The sequence below is a fragment of the Ailuropoda melanoleuca genome, chromosome 8 (assembly GCF_002007445.2).
Source record: "Ailuropoda melanoleuca isolate Jingjing chromosome 8, ASM200744v2, whole genome shotgun sequence".
Lineage (NCBI taxonomy): Eukaryota > Metazoa > Chordata > Mammalia > Carnivora > Ursidae > Ailuropoda > Ailuropoda melanoleuca.
The window spans coordinates 13,812,162-13,832,263 of record NC_048225.1 but is presented as its reverse complement, the minus strand read 5'-3'; the positions used below and the strand labels follow the sequence as shown (position 1 = coordinate 13,832,263).

Here is a 20,102-nt window from a genome sequence, read left to right as displayed (position 1 = left end):
CGGCCCCCCCGCCCCTGCCCCGGGCACTAGCCCCGGCTTCGCTGCGCCGCCCGGGCCACCTCGGGCAGCGCGCCCCAAGGTGTGAGACTCTCCGCTTCCGCGCCGGGTCAGCCGGACATGGGGACCGTCTTCAGTTTGTGGGGGGAGGCGTGTCGCTTTCCCCGGAGAGAAGGCGTTGCTAGGGGTGGGCCAGGTGTCCGGCATGTCCAGACCTGCTGCTGGGGCGCTGCGCACCTGATCCTCGAGGTAGCCGGGACTGGGGGGGTTGGAAGGGGGCAGACATTTCCGACCAGAGTCACCTGGCCACTGAGTTGGGACCAGGCTGTCGCTGGCGTTAGGGCTTCCAGACTATCGCAGAGGACGTGCCCCCGGGCGCGCAGAAGGCGGGAGATGAGGCGGCCGAACTCCGAGCCCTTGCGCAGCGGAGCACACACGCTCGTACCAGCTCAGCTTTACCTGTTCAGTCCTCTAACTTTTCTCCTTCGCGCCCTGGGGGCGGCTCCTCCCACCCTTGCCCCGCTGGTGGCCCTGGCCGAGCCGCAGCTCTAGACCCCTAGGCGATGGGGGAAGGGCAATCCAGCGGAGGATTGGCGCTCGGGGAGGGGTCTAGTTTTTCCGGGCCGATGCCCCCAAGGGTCTGGAGTCTGCAACCTGCCCGGAGCTGACTGCAGTATTTCGAGGCTTGGGGTGGGGGAGGAGGGTGACCCTCATTTTATTTGTAAATACCGCCCGGTGAAGGCCGGACTGAAGGCCAAGATACAGCTGGGGTTTGCGCAGAGATCGGGGTGCAGGGCGAGAGGTGGCCTCTGAATCGTGGACAAAGTAGTTGAGTTTCTCAGACCCAGTGGGGCCCACTGGGTGACACGCCAAGGCTGGTCTAGGTTGGTTAACCCCTTGTCCCCTTCACAGCACCCTCTCCTCCCACTTTAGTGGAGCAAGAAGGCTGTCTCCTCTTCAAACCCCCCACCCCCCTCCCCACACCCCAGTCTCCCTCTCCCCAGGCTCTTCCTGCCTCCCTCCGCCCCCGCAGGCTGGCTCGACTCACAGCTTTAATTACATTAATATTAAAAATACATAAGGTGAGGAGCGGCAGCTTTCTCTCTCGATAGTTCTCTCTCCACCCCCCACCCCCTTTCCATTTTGTCAGACGAGAAAGCGCAGAGAAAGCGCAGGCCGGAGCTTCTGCTATACTCTTGCCCAGCTTTGTCCTCGGGCCCTGCACTCCCCACAGTGCCCCCTCCTTGCAGAGTAGCCCATTCCCCAGGAGTGGCTGTCCCTTAGCAAATACCTGAAGGACGCAGCCCTCCCCGTTTCAGAAGCCGGGCATTAATAAATGAAGCCCAGGCTATTTGACAGGGAGGAAGCAGATGGGGGTGGGGGGAGCGCCGGGTGGAGAAAGGCCCAGAAGGCGACAGGACAGCCTGAGGGGCAAAACCCTTTCCAACTTGAGAAGGAAGTTGCCACTGGCCTGGGGCCTGTGGGTAGCCTGCAGGTGCCAGGTGAAATGGTGCCTCGGTGGCCTTTTGGTCTGCAAAGCCCTCGCGGCCCTGCCATTCAGAGGCTCCAGCATCTGTGTTGGGCGCCAGGGCGACTCGCCAGACAGGCCTTTCTTTTCCTTCGTGCCTTAATTGGGTCTTAGGTGCCAGGCTAGTCCCCGGGGCCTGTTCTGCTTGGGGTGGGATGGAGGTGGGGGCTGACAGAGGCGGCTGGGGGAAGATGTGACGCGGGGAGCGTGGGGACGATGGGGTTTGGTGTATTTTCTCTCTCGTTGCCAGTCACCCCCACGGCACCAAGGAAAATGTAAATGTGAATGTTCGAGCCTGTTACAGAAAACAATATCCTCTTGCAATAATTTGTACGTCCATCTGTGAGGAGCGGGAGGAGGCAGAGAGAAGAAAACAAGATGGGATAGAGCGTCCTCTGGATGGAATTAAGCAGTTATTGAATGTGTTTTAAGCTTCTGTTATTTCCATTCCTCTCGAAATACCTTTTTTTTTTTTTTTTTTTTTGATGAAGCCTGAGCTCAGACCGATTCCCCAGAACTGAACTGGGAAGGTGTTTTAATAATCGGTTATCGAGTCTCCAATAACTGGCTTATTATTGCCAAAACCAGTCCAGGTTCGGGCAGCCAGATGAACCCCAGTGAGGCTCTCTCCGTTGTTGCATCCCGCGGGCCAGCATCTGTGTTGCCTGCATTTGCATTTTTACTGTGTAAAAGAACAAGCTTCCCGGCACTAAAATTCCTGTTTGCTAAAAGCCAAAATAATGGGTTGCATTGATTTTTTCATTTCCCACCCCAGCCTCTCGGACGGGGACTCATGGTTCTTCTCTCTTGAGAAGACCGAATTAAAAGGCTTCGTCAAGCCATTAAGAAAATCTCTAACACTCTGTTCGGTGTCTAATTAGAAGTGAGTGGGGGGGGGAGACACTGGGGGAAGGTGTTTTGAAAATCTTGAAATGGCAGACACAACTTCGGGGAAGCAGGTGAAGGACCGGTGAGCCTGGGGAGGGGGTAGGTGGGCAGAGAGGCCCCGGCTGCTAGAATAACGTGGGGGAGAATGGAGTTGCCATCATGCCCGACAAACCTTTCAGATGCTTTGTATTTCTGGGCATCAAAGTCAGCTGCCTTTAATATATCTGCTAGCAGCACGGGGAGCTCAATTAGACACAAAAAGCAAGTAAGCAGTTGACCCAAAGGCAGCGCTTAAGTTGAGCAGATCCCAGGAGACGGGCTGGAGAGGCTTGTTTTTCTTAGACTGAGGAACGGGGAGGAGGTGGGCAAGGGAATGGGCGTTTGGCCCAGCAGTGCTTTGCTAAACAAGCAAGTCCCCACACAGGCAGACTGGGAGCCCCCAGACAGCGGGTGGGAGTCTGCCGAGAGCACCTCTTGGACTGTTGGCCTTTGACAGAGGGGTGCAGACCTCAAGCCCCATTGGCCGTCTCCGTGTCTTCAGGAACTCCACCCGTCACTTGCTTGGTCCCCTACTCGGCCTGGTGAAGGTAGATTTTATTTGTGGATGAATTGAAGGGGAGGGTGGATGTTCAGAGAGATTTTCTTTTCAGGGGCAGGGATACCAGGCTGAGAGATTCTTCCCTCCCACGTGATCTTGGAAGAGGTGTTTCTTGGAGACATTTGAAGCAGTCGAGAGGAAGAACCCCCAGCTCCCAGTGTGCTTTCTCAGTCCCTACCCAGTAGATCTAGCTGGGACCCAGGTGCCTGAATGGGGTGAGCCACAGGCGGCCGCACGGCAGCGTGCCAGGAACCCAAGGGCAGGCCCTAGATTTGCATATGATTTGCATACAGATTTGCATGCTGACCTAGCCAGGCCAAGAGCCTGGCCCTCTCTGTGTGAGTAGCCTCTTGATTTCTGCCTCAGTAGCCGCCACTTTTTCCTTGCATGGCATGGGGGTGGGGCAGGAGCGGGAAGAAGGGCTGGTGTTTTTGGTAGTGCTCTCTCTTGCCTCTGAGTTTGAGGCCTACAGGGGCTCCGCGCTGAGCACACCTGGTTAGACAGCCCTGGAGCTTGCTGTTGGGGTAGGACGAGTGGTGATGGGCAGAGATACCCTAAGGAAGACCAAACGGAGGTGTGGGTTGTCCCTCTTGTGCTGCAGGGAGAAGAGGGTTGAAGAGCGGGGGCATGCCTGTCACGGGACTCCAGAGCCAACACTAGATTTCTGGAGAGTGTGTCCTCAGAATGGAGGGAGCTGTGGCTTCTGGCTGTGGTCAGCAGTGGGAGAAGCAGCAACCGATGGGCAGAGGTGTGGCGGGAGGTCTGTGGGCTTCCAGCTTTGGAGCCGGCCGTGGTCTTGGAGAGACGAGGGAGGGGTCCCTGAGCTGCTTATTCTAACATCGCTAAGGCCTCTTCAGCAGGAAGGCGGGTGCGGGGGTCACAGAGGGAAATTCTGGAGTATTGCTTGAGGAGCAAACATTCAGGGCAGCTGGAGCGCTCCTTCCCAGGAAGCCAGCTGGGACGCCTGCAGTGGGAATGTGGCTTCGGGAATGGTTTTGTCTGCATTTCCGGGGCAGGAGCAAATCCTGCCCTGGCAGGTGCAGCTCCAAGGCCTCCCAAGAGTTTTTTTCTGCATATCTAATGGTCCTCCCCTGGCGTTGGGTGGGGCCTGGGGGCCAGCTGGAGGTAGAGAGGGGAGGGCCAGCAGGCAGAGCTTCAAGTTCCTCCATCCCCAGTTCTTTCAATGATAGCCTTTTATATTTTGGAGTTGTAAAGAAAAATAAAAAAGATCACAACTCGCTGGTGTGGTGGAAATTTGGAGTCAAAGCAAACCTTTCATTCTTATCCCCGCTCCGCACTTCCTAGGTATGTGACTTTGGGTCTCTCTGAGCCTTTCTCCAGCTACTAATTGGGGTTAAAGGTGATAATACACATAAAGTAGCCAGAATGTAGCTGGTACTCAATAAATGCTAGACCTCTTCTTTTTTTCCTGCACGCTCCCACCTTCCTCTCTCTGCCCATACCTCCGAATAGATCATCAGGTCCTGTCCTGAGTAGTTGAATCAATCAGCTGCAGTTTTGGCCAAGCCAACTGGCTTAGACTTGTAGCAGTAAGACTGTGTGGTGGCCAAGACAGGGGACATTGCTGCTTCCTTCTGTCACCTAGCTCAGTAGCCAGCAGGACTCAGCCTCAGCGAGACAGCTGAGGCCATGCAGGCACCTGGGTGAACCCGGGGGAAACCAACACACTCCCTTTCCCCAACAAAAGCTAAGTCACCAGTGGAAAGAGATGAGGGCAGAGGTTGGCTCTGGACTTGGATTTGAGGGTGAGGCAAAGGCCAGTTGTGCACTTGCCAAAGGAAGGCTGGGCTTGGTTAATAAATCTCTGTTGTGGTTGGACAGAGGAAGAACTATCCTGGGTTTAATGCCGTAGTGCCTATATTAATGGGCTACACAGGGTAAGCCTCCGTACCTTGTAGCTGGATAGATTTCTGTGTCTCTCCCTGCTGGGAGGAGCCTCGCTGTTTTGCAGGTAGTTTTGTGTAGAGAGAACACCCCTGATAGCCCATAACCTTGGGGGTCCCTGGACCACTTCTCTCTTTATGACTCAGTCAGCCATACGGAAGCAGCATATGATCCAGAGGTCAAGTGCCGCCCACAGCAGGCCTGTGGGTTCCACGAGTGCAGGAGTGGCTGGGGGCACAACAGCACATGTGTCCTGTTTAACAGCTGTTGGTCCAGTGCTGCTTTGGCCTGAACAGCATTAGGCTTGGGTACCACCCCTGCCGTCCAGCTGCTACTCCCCTCCCCCGTTCAGCCCCCTTCCCCGTGCCCTTGCTCTCCCTGATGCGCTCAATGACAGTTTCCAAGGTCACCACCCTCTTCATTAAGAACAGAGTTATTCAAATGCTGGTTGCATATCCATTACGGTGTGTGTGTGTGTGTGTGTGTGTGTGTGTGTGTGTGTGTGCGCGCGCGCGCACGTTGGAAAGAACATTGTGGACCTAGATGACAAACTCAGCCTCATTTAGGCAAGTTACCTAATAGTTCCTATACCTCTATTTCGTCATCTGTGAAATGGGGAAAATAACAGTGCCCTGACGGTGCCCCGGGGCACCTGTTACTACGTGTGTGCAGGAAGGATGAGGGGCCTATCGTTGTATATCATGTGACAACGCTTTGTAAACCAAACAGGGCAACCTATAAACACACATGTAAAAACCACAGTAAAACCACTTTTAGCCTTATAAATCCTTTGCTGAAACGTGAGGTATAATTACTGCCACTTCGTCATACAGGAACAGCGAAGGTTTCCCTGTGTGTGGCTGTCTCCCCGCTCCTTGGACCCCCCACACATGGAGCATTTTCCTAGCAACATGGGGAACAGCAGACAAGCACAGCCAGGCTGGCAGGAGTCCTCTTGGAGCAGACTTGGCAGTTGCCCCTGTGGCCCCAGGGTGCAGTGGGGGTAGGAAGTACTTACCACTGCTCCCTCCCCAGGTCCTGAGATGCAGGTTTATTCCATAGTCCTCTGGACACACGTCTGCAAGGGTGATTCTCACTGCTGGGAATCTGCAGTCCTTTGTGGGGAGAGCAGTAGGCATAGAGTCATACCTGGTGTGACCTCATTTGAGGTGACAGCCGGTACCGGAATCCAGGCCCTGGGAATGAGGCTGAGTCGGGGTTATGGGCACCTCGCTTGTGGGATGGCTTCCCAGAACCATGGGGTCTAAGGGTCTCGGGTCTCAGGACCTGCTTTGGGGGTGTGAGACAGAGATCCGATGACTGCCACGGGCAAAAGCTCTCCAGGTTGGAAGGCACCTTTGAGGACACAGAACCTGTCACCTAATCAGATGGCTGACCCCCCCGGACAGCTTTCCCTCTAGAGGCTGTTCTTCCCCGCTCTGTCACTTTCGGCCACAAGAAACACCTCCCCCGGAAGGCAGCCCATTCTGACAGCACAGTTCTGACCCTTACAGAGCTCATCCTCAGAATCCGCCAAGTGGTCTGGCTCTTGGGCCTTCTAACACTGGTCCTGGTTCTGCCTTTGAGGCCACAGGGATGCAGGTGAAGCCCTCTTCCACGTGACAATACTTCGACTATTTGCAGACAGATGTCTGCCCCCGCCCCCGGAGGCCGCTCCTGCAGGCATCCAGCACCCCTGGTTCCTCTACTCCCTCATCAGTGTCCTGTCCTTTCTCCACGAGGCTCCGCCTTTTCCACGTTGCGGGACTCTACATGCGGGGGGGTCAGAATTGAAAGAGCAGTAGAGACACGGGTCTACTCCCAGTCGGGACTGGAAGGCTGCGTACCTGGGGTGAATTACTCTGCCTCTTGGATCCTCAGGCTCCCCATCTGTAAATGAAGGAGATTGGACAAAATAATCTCTTAAATCCCTCAAGCGTTAACAATCTAAATCTAGGACTCTAGGGACAACTGTGCTGTCTGAGCCGACTCCCTGGAAAGACCTTCTGGCCATAGGGGCCTTCCCTTCCCAAGGCCTGTCTACCGGGGCTGGGAGATTAAAGAGTCTGTTTGGCTGTCAGCTGTTGGCTCATAACTCCTGGAGCGGGTGGTGAGGGGCCTTGTAGGTGGAGGGAGGACTGATCTTTACTGGGTCTTACAGGTTTCTGGTTGCCAGTTATAGGACCTATGTTTGTGCTGAGAATCTTTAAAAACAAAACCAAAATACCCTCTGTTTCTGATGCGGGTGCTGAGGCCTCGGGCGTTTGGAGCCGTGCTGCTCATCGGGGCAGGACTGCTTCCCCAGGGAGTTTGCAGATGGAGACTTCCTGGTCATCTCCAGGACTAGGGTAGGGGCTGCTGGCATTTAGTTGCGAGATGGGTGGGAGGGTGTCCTAGGGATGAAATGTGGGAAGCCTGGGACAGTCTCAAGTAAACAGGAGATGTCAGACCCCAAATTGCTCTCCTTCACCAGAACCCCCCCTCAATGTGTGTTCATACGCTGGAGACCGTCTGAGTCTAGAATGTAGTGTGCCCATTGAGAAATGCAGCCGAGGCTAGCTGTGTGAACGAACCGAGGACATTACTTGACCTAACATCTGTTTTCTTTTTTTTTAGTTTCAGAGGTAGAATTTAGTGATTCCTCAGTTGCATACAACACCCAGTGCTCATTCCACCCGCTAACGTCCTGTTTTCTTATCTGTAAAACGGGGTCTTGCACAGTAACTACATTAGAGGTGGTTGTAGGGGTTCAATGAACTGTAATGCAAGGCAAGGGCTGCTCACAGGGCCTGGCACAAAATAAATGCCAAAAAGAAATGGTGATGGTGACAATAAGTGGTAAAGCAGGTGTGCTAGGTTTGGGGGGAGCGTGGGCCTTGGTCCTGGCTGTTCCATCTTGTCCCAGGACAAGGACCAACTCTGATTGCCTATAAATGCTCTGACACTGTCTGGGGAGACTTGCCCTTTTCCTCCCCAGGGCCTAGACACAGCATGGCTCAAAGGTGCAAACACACAAGAAGGTTTTCTGATGCAGGAGCCAGACCCTGTCTTGTGGGTCCTGACTCGGGTTTTGGATGGACAGGGTGGTTGAGCCAAGGTCTCACTGGTGGATCTCCTCTGGACCCAGTTTTTCCAACTGTGGGATAGGAACAATCAGAAGGAGGGCAAATGATATATCTTGTGTGAAAACCTTTGTGTGCAAATGCAGCGCGGTCATGAACCGGGCAAATTAACCCCAGAAACTCACCAGGCCAGATCTGCATAAAAAACACTCCGCATGAGACCTGGGGGCAGCGGCGTGTGGCTATCTCAATGCTTTGCTGCTATTGATCCCACCGCTATTATTTTATTAACTCGATCGCCAAATTAAGTTAATTAACGTGGTGCTGAGGTCCTGTCAGCCAAGCCCATGAAAACTGGCTTTTGGTGGAAAAGGTGATACTGAAGTCCGGTGTGGCAAATGTACTTCTCTCTAGGGAGCGTTACTCCGATTTGTAGGCAGAGGACCGCATGCATCAGAAATCGTTTCCAGCCCTAGGTGAACCTGGTAGGTAAGGATCTGCATTTTTAACCAGCCCTCCAGCTGATTACATGTCCTAACATCCAAGAATGGTCTTAAGTAATAGTTGTTGCTGTGCTGTAGGTGAGAGGGGAGTGTTTGTGGTGGGATATTTACCCCACAAATACCACTTGCCTGTTAAGATAATACCTGTAACAATAGCAACAAATATGTGCTGCTAGGCATTTCAGAGATACCAGAAACTACCTTTTACATGAATGCATCTAACCTAACAACCCTTGAGGTCACCCCCATTTGATGGTCGGGGAAACTAAGGCAGACAGAGGTGACATTTTCTTGCCTGAGGCTACGTTGCTTGTAGGCGGTAGAGCAGGGATTCATACCTGGGGAGCCTGGCTCCAGAGCCTGCCTGGACCTTGAACCACTGTGTGAAGTGCCTGGCGCTGTGTGAGGCCCAGGGGCAGAGTGGTGAGTGGGACAGGGAGCTCACAGCCCTGCGGGGGAGCCCTGCCCACTCCTCCTGCCCCTGCGGCCCTGGGGACCCACTTGCTGTGCCCAGGCGTGGACACCCCTTGCCAGCTCTTGCCCGTCTCTGGGGGGGCGGGTTCCAGGTCCAGCCCTGACAGATGCTCCTGGCTGAAAAGTTCAGGGAATGAGATGAGTAAATATTGTAAAGGAAGAGAACAAAATGACTCACTTCTCCCAGTGGGGGTGGCAAGGTGTTAATATTTCGGTCCCCTTGGGTTGTCATTTATGATGACTGGGGACGATGACATGGGAATAATTCGGTGTACACCTGGAAGGAAGCCTCAGAGGGCCAGACACCCCCAGCCCAGCCCAGGCCGGTGGGGTGGGGGCCCATGGGTGTCAAATACACGGGGTGTCAAGTTCCCTTCGCCGAACTAATCCAGATGGCCAGACGGCGGGAGGGCCAGCGCTCAAGTTGATGTGATGGATATTTAGGTTTCAGTGGTGACCCTGGGGGCAGCCCAAATGCCTGGGGGCGATTTCTGGTTTAAAAATATTGCGCTGCTATTTCTACGCTTCTAATCTCCCAGCGATTTGGAGCCTGTTTTCTGAAACATGGCATTGGGGTGGTGTTCCATGTTAAACGGTAGAGAAGATTAAATGGGTTTAAGTCTGGGCGTCTGTCACATCACATCCAAGCCTATAACTTCCATTTTCTATTAAAAATCCATTTCCCCCTTTGACCAGAAGAAGCTTTGCTGTTGATCTGAACGTCTCTCTCTTTATTTATGAAGTGTTTCCCCCTCCTCTTGTTCTGTCTGTAAATATGCCCGCTTCTGTCTGCAGAGAAGAAAGAGCTGGGGGTGGGGGTGGGGTGGGGTGAGGGGGAGCAGCTGAGATTTGAGGGGGAAGTAGGAGTTTCCTGTGTGAAGACGGTGGTTTCCAAACTGGGACTGGCTTCCAGAGAAGTGGGGGGGGGCTTCCTAAGGCCCCAAACTTTGAACTCTCTGGCATGATGACAGAAAACACTCGGGCTTGGGACCAGACAGACCTTGACTGAATGTTGGCTCTGTCTCCTGCTAGCTGTACAATCTCCCCGTAAGCCTCTTTTTCCTTACCGGTAAAATGAGACTAACAGGACCACCTTGAACCTTTGTGTGAGGGTTAAATGAGAGAATGCCCTGGAAGCAAGCAAGCAAGCAAGCGAGCCTAGTGCCAGGCATGCAGCAGGTGCTCAATCAATGTGAGTCTCCTCTCTTTTGAGAACTTGGACCGTTAGCTAAGCCACTAAGCCTTCAGGGAAATAAGTGTAAGGTCAGAATGAAGTTAGGCATAGGGCTGCAAGAACTGGCATGAACTCAGTCGCCGAGCCTGCAAACCCCCTATTGTCTTCCACCACTGAGGGGCCGACATGCCAATCCAGCTGTTTCTGCTGCTTCTCCCCAAGCCCAGACAGCACTACTGCCTGAAAGATTTCTGTGGGGTCCCCCAAACATGCTGTCCCCATGGCTGCCACAGAGGCCTTGTTCAGGCTGGCCTCTCTGTGGGAGTGCCTTCATTTGGCTCTTCCTTCGAGGCTCAGCTGGAGCCCCCATCCCCAAAGCTGTCCCCTGGCTGAGTAACTCACATGTCCCGTCAGGGGGCGCTCCTCGGAACTGGTGCTTTCCATGCACATTGCCCTGGGCTCTGGGTTAAACCTTCCTGTTCTCCATGTCCTTTACAAGCTCCTGGAAGGTGGTGTCTGGCACCCATGGCTGTGGTTCTGTTGAGCATGTGGCTGGTGCTCTGTAAATATCTCCCGAAAGAACAGGTCTTTCCTGGTCCCCGGGGTCAGAAGGGACCCGGGGAAGGAGAGCCTTGAAGGGTGCAGGAATCAGCTGAGAGGAGTAGGGAGGAAAGAGGGTCTTGAAATCTGCAGGGCTGCAGAGTGGTGCTGTGCCCTGGTCACCCTTTGCTGTAGGCACCCTGGACCCCTTGGGGGTCACTGAGTCGTGAACAGTAGTCCTGTCTCTCCTACTCACACGTCCTCTTTATGGTGAACCACGTTCTTCCACATTCTCTTTTCCCTGCTCTGCAGTACTGGAGGGCAGGTAAGGTGGTGCAGTCCCTCCCTTTTGTGAATGAGGACGTGGAGGCTTAGAAAGGCTAGTGGCTTGCCTGAGGTCACACAGCAGGTCCAGGTGAGCCCCAGGAAGGAAGGCAGCTCATTAGACTCCTACCAGGCCTCTGTCTATTGTATACTTCTGTGCTCCTCTTAGAGCTTGCTGCGGCTTTGTCCCTGCTCTGAAGATTCAAACAGGGGCTTGAGAGGGAGGGAACCCCCCCCCTCATAGAGGCCATTGCCAGACTCCATGAGGTTGGAGTGAGGGCCTTGCTACTGCCCGTTTTATGGCTGGGTGACAACATACCATCGCTGCCGTGGCCACTCACTGCCACCCTTGCACCAACCTTCATTGTGGCACGCGGCAGGATTTGAGATACTTGGTAGTCAGTGCCTCAGTTTCCCCTTTATAGGTTTGCTCACTCCTTTCTGTTGGCAGGTGGGGTGAGGCTAAATTAATGTTTATTAGAGGGCTTCTGCATTCTGGGCTGACAGGTGCCTTGTGATGGTAAAGTATGAGCCCGACGTAAGTGCAAAATGCTATTGTTGTACACCTGAGGGTGATGTTTCATAATGGCAATGCACTGTCAGAGCTGTAAGCAGAAATGAATGGTTAGTCTCATCCTCCCCAGCTCCCCCAGACTCAGAAGACAGCAGCTCACATCCCAGGGTGGGAGAAATATGAGGCTACTCACCTTTTGCTATAAATCTGCTGTTTCATCAGCCCTGACAGGTGGCTGGACAATCCCAGTCAATTCATCAATTAAATCTACCCATTTGTAGTTGCTGAGAACCCTGTGTCCTTGGCTCTGGCAGGATCCAAGACTCAGAGTGCAGGAAGACTGCTCTCATCATGGCCGGGGCTCCTGTTGGGAGCGGAGGCGGCCTGGGGAAAGGGGCCCGGCTCATAGGTGGGGGCGGGGCACAGATTTCTAGTCAGGAGAGTGAGAGACAAGGACTATGTGTTTGGGGTGGGGTCGAGATGGAAGGAAGGATGGGGAGGCATACCCCACCTGGAAAACCAGATTTTGTGGTTTTTCTTTAGTGTGGTTCACACAATAGAGTGGCTCCATCCCTGGGCCTTGAAGTAAAGCCATGCCGGCTCCCAGCCCAGCACCCGCACTTACGCTGTATTAGTTTGGAGAAGTTAGTTAACTCTGAGTCTTAATTTCCTTATCTGTGAGGTCAAAATAACATTAATACCATCCCCTAGGGAGCCATGAAGATTAAGCGAAAGAATATCTATAATGGGTCTAGCTCCGAGCCTGGCCTATAGTTAACAGTGAAAGCCGTGGTAGCTGTTTTAATTGCTGGCGGTATCATACATCATAAATATTTTCTTACCCTGTTCTTGACTCTGATAATTCCTGAATTCCTCTTTGTCAGGAATCTTTGTCAGCTCCCCAAGTCCATTTGTCAGGCACAACGTAGAATCTTTCTGTATCTTGATGGATTTTGGTTCCCCCAATCCATAAAGCTGCCGTGGAGAGGGTGTCTGATTAACTAGGTTGTCTCAGGAAGCATCCAGAACCCCAGAGCGATGTCCCTGTTCCCACAGGCTAAACATTGTCTGAAATGTCGAGTTCAACAGTGACCCCTCCCACGAGGAGCGTGTGTGTATCTGTGTGTGCAGAGAGATTAATCCTGTACTTGGCCATCTAAATATGGATGTTGGTGGCCAGGTGGTGTCTGAGGAAGGTGAAAGCCCCCTTTTATTATTGCAATGGTTACAATCACCTAATTGTATAGAAGTCAGACTCCAGGCTTAGATTGCCTGTGTCTGCATCCCTGACCCCTCACTCGCTGGCTGTGTGGTCTTGGGTAAATTGCTTTGATCTCTCAGTGCCTTACTTCCCTCATCTGCAAGCTGGGATGATAGTAGTCCCTACCACGTAGGGCTGTTGGAACGTTAAAAGAAGTCGTGTAAGTAAAGTACTTACAACAGTGCCTGGCATGTAGAAGACGCTTCTCAAATATTTGTTGAATGAATCGCCATAAGGAAATCTCACAGAAGGTGAGCAGGCCCATGGAAAGGGAGCCTGGCAAACTTGGGTCCTAAGGGAAGCCTTCCTAAGCCTTCTTTGCTGACCCGTGCAATGCTGTGATTTCATGATCTCGGAGAAAACCCTAGCCACTGTGAGTTAGGGTTCCCCTGAGAAGATGGGCCACTTTCTTGCTTCTTAGAGCAGGCTTGCTCACCCACCAACACGGGGACTGTCACCAGGGGAGGCAGTGTGGGGAGGAGGAGGGAAAGGTGAGACCGCTGCCTCCCCAAGAGCCTTTCAGCCGCTAAGGGTGCGGTGCCTGGTGGGGACAGCAAATGCATTTGCTGCCAGGAGGCTGCCCCTGACACCCCGGCAAGGAGCCCATGAATGTGTTTTCCAGCACTGCTGCTAATGGCTTCATCATGGCTTTTTATGAGATGATGTGAATTGCTCTGACCAATGAGGCTTAATGGCCTCCCTCAACGAGCTGCCCGGTGTATTCTCCCTGGAGGCTCTGCTCAGAGTTAAGCCGAGAATATTAATACAGTCCGGATGCAGGCCCTCCTCCTTCTCATAAAGTTGTGGAAATTGAGGTCAAGTTGGGTCCCCTGCAACGTTCTTTAAATAAGCAGCCGAGTGGTTTGTTTGCTCCTTGATCTTCCTGGGGGAGAGGGAGGGGCTTGCAGCTGGAGACCTGGGACTGGGCCCTCTCTTCTTCCGGACTATCCGCACTGGTTCTGAGGTGGCCCTTCTCAAGGAAGCAAGCTCCTTAGCAGGCAGGGAGGGCCTGATTCCACCACTCAGGGCTGTGGCCCATCAGGCAGGAGAGGCCACGTGCCGGTGTGAGAGTTGCAGACAGCTGTTCTCGCAGTCAGGTGGTCCTGCCCCAGTCAGGCGGCTGCAGTCCTGAGCATGTTGTCCCGCGTGATGGGGTGCTGTAATGGGAGCGTGTCAGAGAGTCAGAGATGCGTGAGGTCTTTGCAGCCCTGCCCATCCTGTCCCCCCTATTTGCCCCCCCCCCGGGGGGGGCATTTTATAAGCAAAGGAGCCGAGGAACAGAGAGGGGAAGTGTCACCACAGTCAGTCCGTGTCAGGGCCAGGTTTAGAACCTGGGTGGGTCTCTTGCTTCCCGACCCAGATCTTACCCAGCCACAGTACGGCTGGTCTTCATTGGGCCCTCTGGGGCTGGGCCTTTCTCAGACGGCCTCCACAGGTGGAAGACTGCTCTCAGGGTCTCCTGTAGTTTTCCCTGCTCCAGGCGAGCACCCTCCTTCCTCTCGCAGCATGGTCTTGAGACCCTTCACCTTTCACCTATGGTGTGATAGAACGTGCCAAAGTGCCTCACGAGGAGCGATGGGTTCAAATTCCAGTTCTGCTGCTTATTGGCACCTGCCATAACGATTCTCAGCCTATACAGGGAATGATTTAGGGAAAAAAAAAGAGGTGATGCCAGCTCCTCTCGAGGTTGTGCGGATGAAGGGAGGTAATGGTTGTGAACCTACCTGCCTGTAGCAGGTGCCCAATAAATGCTTATTATCTAAGCAATTTCAGTGTCTCTCCTAATGTCAAGAGTGGATACCAATGGTGGATCGTGGCTTCAGAACCTTCGACCTAGCAAAGTGATGGCCAGTCTCTTCTCCGTGGGCTTGGCTTGGCTCGGAAAGTGACATGTTTTTAATTTCGCCATTCTCGTGCTAGGCTGGAAGCTTCTATGGGCAGGAACTGTCTCCTATCTACCTGTGCCGGTGGCTGGGGTATAGTCAGTGCTCAGTAGGTGCTTCCTGAGTGACTGGTGTTTGAACTGTGAATGGGGGTGGGGCGAATGCCTCAGTGGCCTGGGAGGTTATTATCAGAATGCGACTAACCCAGCCTCTCCTCTCCCTTTCCCGGCAGCTCGCCCTGAAGATGTCGGCACCAGCCTCTACTTTGTAAATGACTCCTTGCAGCAGGTGACCTTTTCCAGCTCCGTGGGGGTGGTGGTGCCCTGCCCGGCCGCGGGCTCCCCCAGCGCGGCCCTTCGATGGTACCTGGCCACGGGGGACGACATCTACGACGTGCCACACATCCGGCACGTCCACGCCAACGGGACGCTGCAGCTCTACCCCTTCTCCCCCTCCGCCTTCAATAGCTTTATCCACGACAATGACTACTTCTGCACCGCGGAGAATGCCGCCGGCAAGATCCGGAGCCCCAACATCCGCGTCAAAGCAGGTAAGGGCCCAGCCACCTGCTCCCTGCGGGGGAGCGGGCTGAGCCCCTCCTCTGAGGATACGGGTGTGTGGTGCTCAGGGGAGGGGCGTGGAGGAAGCCCGGCCCTCAAGGAGAGTTTTCTAGTGCTTTGGAATCTGAGCTCCCCGCTTACCGCATGTCCGTGGTCAAAGAGAACACTTCTGCGAGCCCGGGCTTTCTCCTCTGCGAGGCTGGAGCTGTACCTACCCCGTTCACCGCTCCGTGCGATGGTTCACCGAGCTAGCGCTCCTTCGGATCCCCTGTTCACGTCAGTGCTTGATTCCTGGAAAACACACCCAGTGAGGCTCTTTCTCTTAAAAACCCTTTTACTGAAATATCTAAAGAAAAGTGTGCATGTTATAAGTAGATGGCTTGGTGAGTTTTCACCGTCTTTAATATCCAGATCAAATGCACAATATCAGCCCCCCAGAAGCCCCCTCATGCTCTTCTCTGTCACCATTGCCCTGGGGGAAGCCATTGTTCTGACTTCTAACAATACAGATGTTTGCCTATTTTCGTACTTCGTATCAATGGAGTCCTACAGTATGTACTCTCTTGGATCCCTAGCTCACTATTATGTTTGTGGGATTTACCCCTTCTGTACATCACTGAAGGGGGTTGTTCATTGTCATGGCTGTGTAGTTGTTCTATTGTTCAACTCCACCGTGTTTATTTACCCATTCTGCTGTTGATGGATCTTTGAGTATACTCTATCTTGGGAGAACAGGCATTTAGGTAAAATACACGATGGAACATTTAAGCAGTGAAGGATTTTGGTCTTTGGAAGGGTCGGTGGAGGCAAGGAAGTAAGGGTTTTTCAGCTGTTGTCTTTATTTTTTTATTTTTATTTTTTAAAGATTTTATTTATTTATGTGACAGAGAGGCAGCCAGCAAGAGAGGGAACACAGCAGGGGAGAGGGAAAGGAAGAAGCAGGCTCCCAGCCGAGGAGCCCGATGTGGGACTTGATCCCAGAACGCCAGGATCACGCCCTGAGCGGAAGGCAGACGCTTAATGACTGTGCCACCCAGGCGCCCCTCAGCTGTTGTCTTTAAAGAAAAGAGAAAATCTCATTTCTCAGGGTTAGGTCAGGAGTCAAGGGAATGGCTTGGATCAGTTCCTTTTAATTAGGATGTCATGATACACTGGTGTGTCATTTGTAAGGTGTGCCTTACATAGTAATAAAGCACTGAAGTTTGGGGAACGATTTTCTTAGAAGAGCTTTTTGGGTGGAGAGGACAGGTAGTGTTCTAGCTAGCCCGCTGCGATGGCATCAGGCTTGGGGGCGCCATCTTTCCTGGTGGATGTGTGGGGTGGAGAAGAGTAGGTTCCGGGGAAGGCCTCCCGGCCTGCCTGCCAAGTGACAGACCCTGCAAGATCTCTGCCTTCTAGGGTCCTTCTGCCTCAGGAATGCCTCTCACGGGTCCAAGGTTCCAAGTAGCTAGGAACGGGCATATACGGGGGGTGAAGTGGTGTGGCGCTCTTCATCCTATTGGCTTGCCTGGGGGGGGAGATGTGAGCTCTTAGAACCCAGCACCATGCTCAGGGTATCTCTCCTGGGGCTCCCCATGGAACTTCTTTTCAGGAGTAGGTCCTTTGCACTGTTCCCCTCACACTACCTGGTGCTGGGCTGGGAGGCCCGAGGCCGGGGTTTGGTACAGCTCTGGCCTCCAGTGCCTGGAGGATTGGGCTAGGAGGAAGTAATGTCCTGTTTCCTGTTACATGCCCGTCACTGGGTTAGGATGCTGTTTTCACAGTAATCCTATGAAGTGTTTCTTACAAATGAGGGACTAACACGTGGAGAGGTTAAGTGGCTTGCCCAAGGGCACATGGCCCAATGGGTCAGAGGCGTAGCTGTAATGACAAGCAGCATTTCTGCAGTGCTTCCCTGGGCCAGGCCTTCAACATGCTGTTATCTTCCTTGTTGTGTCCTTTTACAAATAAGGAAACCGAGGCTCCAAAGGCTAACCAGCTCTGGCGCAGGGTCACGCAGAAGCTCGGAGGAGGAGGGGGTGCCTGCTTGCTTACTTCCTCACCGCTGGCCTCTGCTGGCTCCCTGGGACCCCCCCCCAGGGGGTGTGCCCACAAACCCCAGGTTTTTCCCCTCTTCCACTTTGCTTCCCTCCTGTGTTCGCTCCCCCTTGGCCTCTTGCGTGCTCTCCTCCCATCCACGGGCAGTGCCCCGCCCACACCCACGGAAGACCAGACCGCTGCCCCAGGACATGGGCAGAGAGGCTCTCCTCTCCTCTCCCCCTTCTCTGCCTCTCCTCCACCTCTACACCCCAGCTGTATCTCTTCCCCGGCACAATCACCACACGGGGGCAGGGAAAGAAGAAAGGCCTGGGGAGGCTAGGCAGGGCTGGCCTGACTGGGGACACAGCCAATTAAGTGGCTCTTGATGAAGCCAGAGGGGCTGCAGGTGCACAGCCAGAGGGCCGCTGGGCCCTGAGCATCACCCTGGCAACCGTGGCTGGGAGAGCAGGAGGGCACGCAGCCCAGGTGCCTGCTGAGGGACAAGGTCGGGAGGCAGTGCGGACCCCGATGCACCAGCTCTGCTTGGCAGAGAAGGGGTGGAAGGATGGAGGGACCCTAGAAGAGGCCAAGCAGAGAAGGACGAGGGAGAGGCAGGGGCCGGCCCCTGGGCCCCACCCCCAAGGCCCAGCCAGTGCACCCATGGGACCTGACATGTAGAATGGCTGCAGGGGACAGCGCCCCCAAAACCAGCCCTGGGACTGAGGCAGGGGGCCTCCCTGCACACACTGCAGGGAAGGAAGAGCCAGGTGTTGGAGGCAGGGGCAGGGCTGGGGGTCAGGCTCTAGGCAGTGTCAGGAGGTAGGAGGAAGCAGTAAGGATACTTTGTTTTGGAGAATCTTGGAGACCGTCCATTTTCAGAGACAATCACAGTTTTAAATATTCTCTTCCATCATCCTTATAAACCATCAAGCCCTTCCAGACAGTTCCATGTATCAACTAAGTTTTTTCCCAGGCCACCTTTCACACTGAAGTGGCATGAAAGTCTGTGGTTAGATCCTGTGTCACAGTTTTTATTTTTGGTAAATTATGGTCACCATGCCCCCAAATATGGTCACCCTGGGCCCAGGAATAATGTAGGAAATCAAGCGTGGTTTCCTTAGAGGAATTCTATCATGTTTCCTTGTTACCTCCCTATCCTCTTGCTGGATGTGATCCCAGTGCAGGACTTAGGTGTTGCCCTCAGGCCCCACCAATCCAATGGTTTGTTAAATACTCACTGAAATTGGACAGGTTCAAAGTTGGACTTCGAACTTGCAGGGGGAGACTGGTTATTTCTGAGGGAGAGTGGGCTGCCTAGTGGAGCAGGGAGGAGTCTGCTCAGGCGGGAGTAAGATCATGGCAGGAACTTCTGGGCTTGTTAAATGGAAGGTGGGGGAGGAGGTGATGGGGGGTGAGGTCTGGGGCTGCAGAGGGAGCTGAGCCGGCTCTCTGTTCTCCTCTTGGGCCCCCACCGTGTCCCAGCCTTGTGACACCCCCCTTTTCCCCACCCTCTCATCTCTCTGCAGTTTTCAGGGAACCCTACACCGTCCGGGTGGAGGATCAAAGGTCAATGCGTGGAAACGTGGCCGTCTTCAAGTGCCTCATCCCCTCTTCAGTGCAGGAATATGTTAGCGTTGTGTCCTGGGAGAAGGACACGGTCTCCATCATCCCAGGTAAGGCAGGCCTGTGGGGCCGTGGCAGGCAGGGGTGCTGCGGGGAGGGGTGGGGGAGAGAGATGAAGCAGACGTGCTGAGTTGGTTGTTGAGTTGAGCTCTTGAGGTTGGTTCTGGTGACTGATTCGTTCTTAGTGTTCCAGTGATGCTTTGGCCCAGAAGCATCTTCAGTCTTGGCTTGGTACGTCTCTGTGCGGGGTGGTGAAAACCCAGGTGCTGGTGGCCTCTGCTGGGTGTGCGACACAGGATGTCCTACTCCCCCAGGAGAGTGGGGTCCCCATCCTTCCTGGCTCCTGGGTCTTGCTTGCCCTTGCTCTTTGTGATGGGAGGTGAGGCTGGAAGCCCCTTCACTGTGAAGGGCGGTGGAGGGGGCGGGGGAGCTAGGAGCCGGCTGTGGTCTGCGTTCCCGCACGGAATGACTAGAGCAATGAGCACAGGCTCCTCGGGGGACCAGACTGAGTTTCATGCATACAGGACTTTTTCTTTCATGAGTTTGAAGACCCCATTAGGACTCTAGCTGGCCTCGCCCTTGCCTGGTGTTGGGGGAAGAGGTTACTACAGTCATGGGTTCACCTTGTTGGAACAAGACTTCCGTTACCCATTCCCTTTCACTTCAAAAGGAAATCAGGTCTGGAAACCTTGAGGTCCTCAAAAATACCTCTTGGCCTCTGGTTACAAAATGGTATGTTCCCACCCACCCCCGCAGCAGCATCGCTGCCTTCGTCCGGCACCTCGAGGGGGCTCTCCTGCTTTTTCTTCCTTTCTCCGCTGAGGACCTTGGTTTTTCCTTTTGGTGAAATGGAGGCACTCGGCCAGATGCTGAGTGCCCCTGTGACATTGATGTCCCATCATTGGTCGTATGACATGATTCCAGCTGCTAGGTCTTCAGGTTAGTTAGGGGAAGCAGATGTCTACGCGTGACACCTGTAAAGCCGGGGTTCTAAATCCTTTTACACATTTGAGCCCTGGGGGAGCTCTTTGAAAAACACTGGTGCTTGGGACCGACCCCAGATCAGTATCTCAGTGGGAGAAGCTGTGCCTCAGTATTTTTAAAGCTCTTTCCGTGGTTCCGACGCCTAGCTAGGAGAAGACCTGACACCTAGGCATATTCACAGCTGACACGGCAGGCTACTCTTCCTGAGACATTAATTTGTGTTTTGCTCCTGGTACTTTTTCTTTCTCTCAGTTCCAAGCAGATG

At 53.9% G+C, this 20,102-nt stretch overlaps 1 protein-coding gene across 1 annotated transcript in view; it reads left to right on the top strand.

Annotated features, from left to right (window-relative positions):
* The window catches only part of DSCAML1 (DS cell adhesion molecule like 1), a 376,149-nt gene that overhangs the window by 579 nt on the left and 355,468 nt on the right, over nucleotides 1-20,102 (top strand). The window contains exons 2-3 of the mRNA XM_034665856.1: nucleotides 14,884-15,201; nucleotides 18,757-18,903. Coding sequence (XP_034521747.1) covers nucleotides 14,884-15,201; nucleotides 18,757-18,903 — 465 coding nt within the window. The remainder of the gene's footprint in view (nucleotides 1-14,883; nucleotides 15,202-18,756; nucleotides 18,904-20,102) is intronic.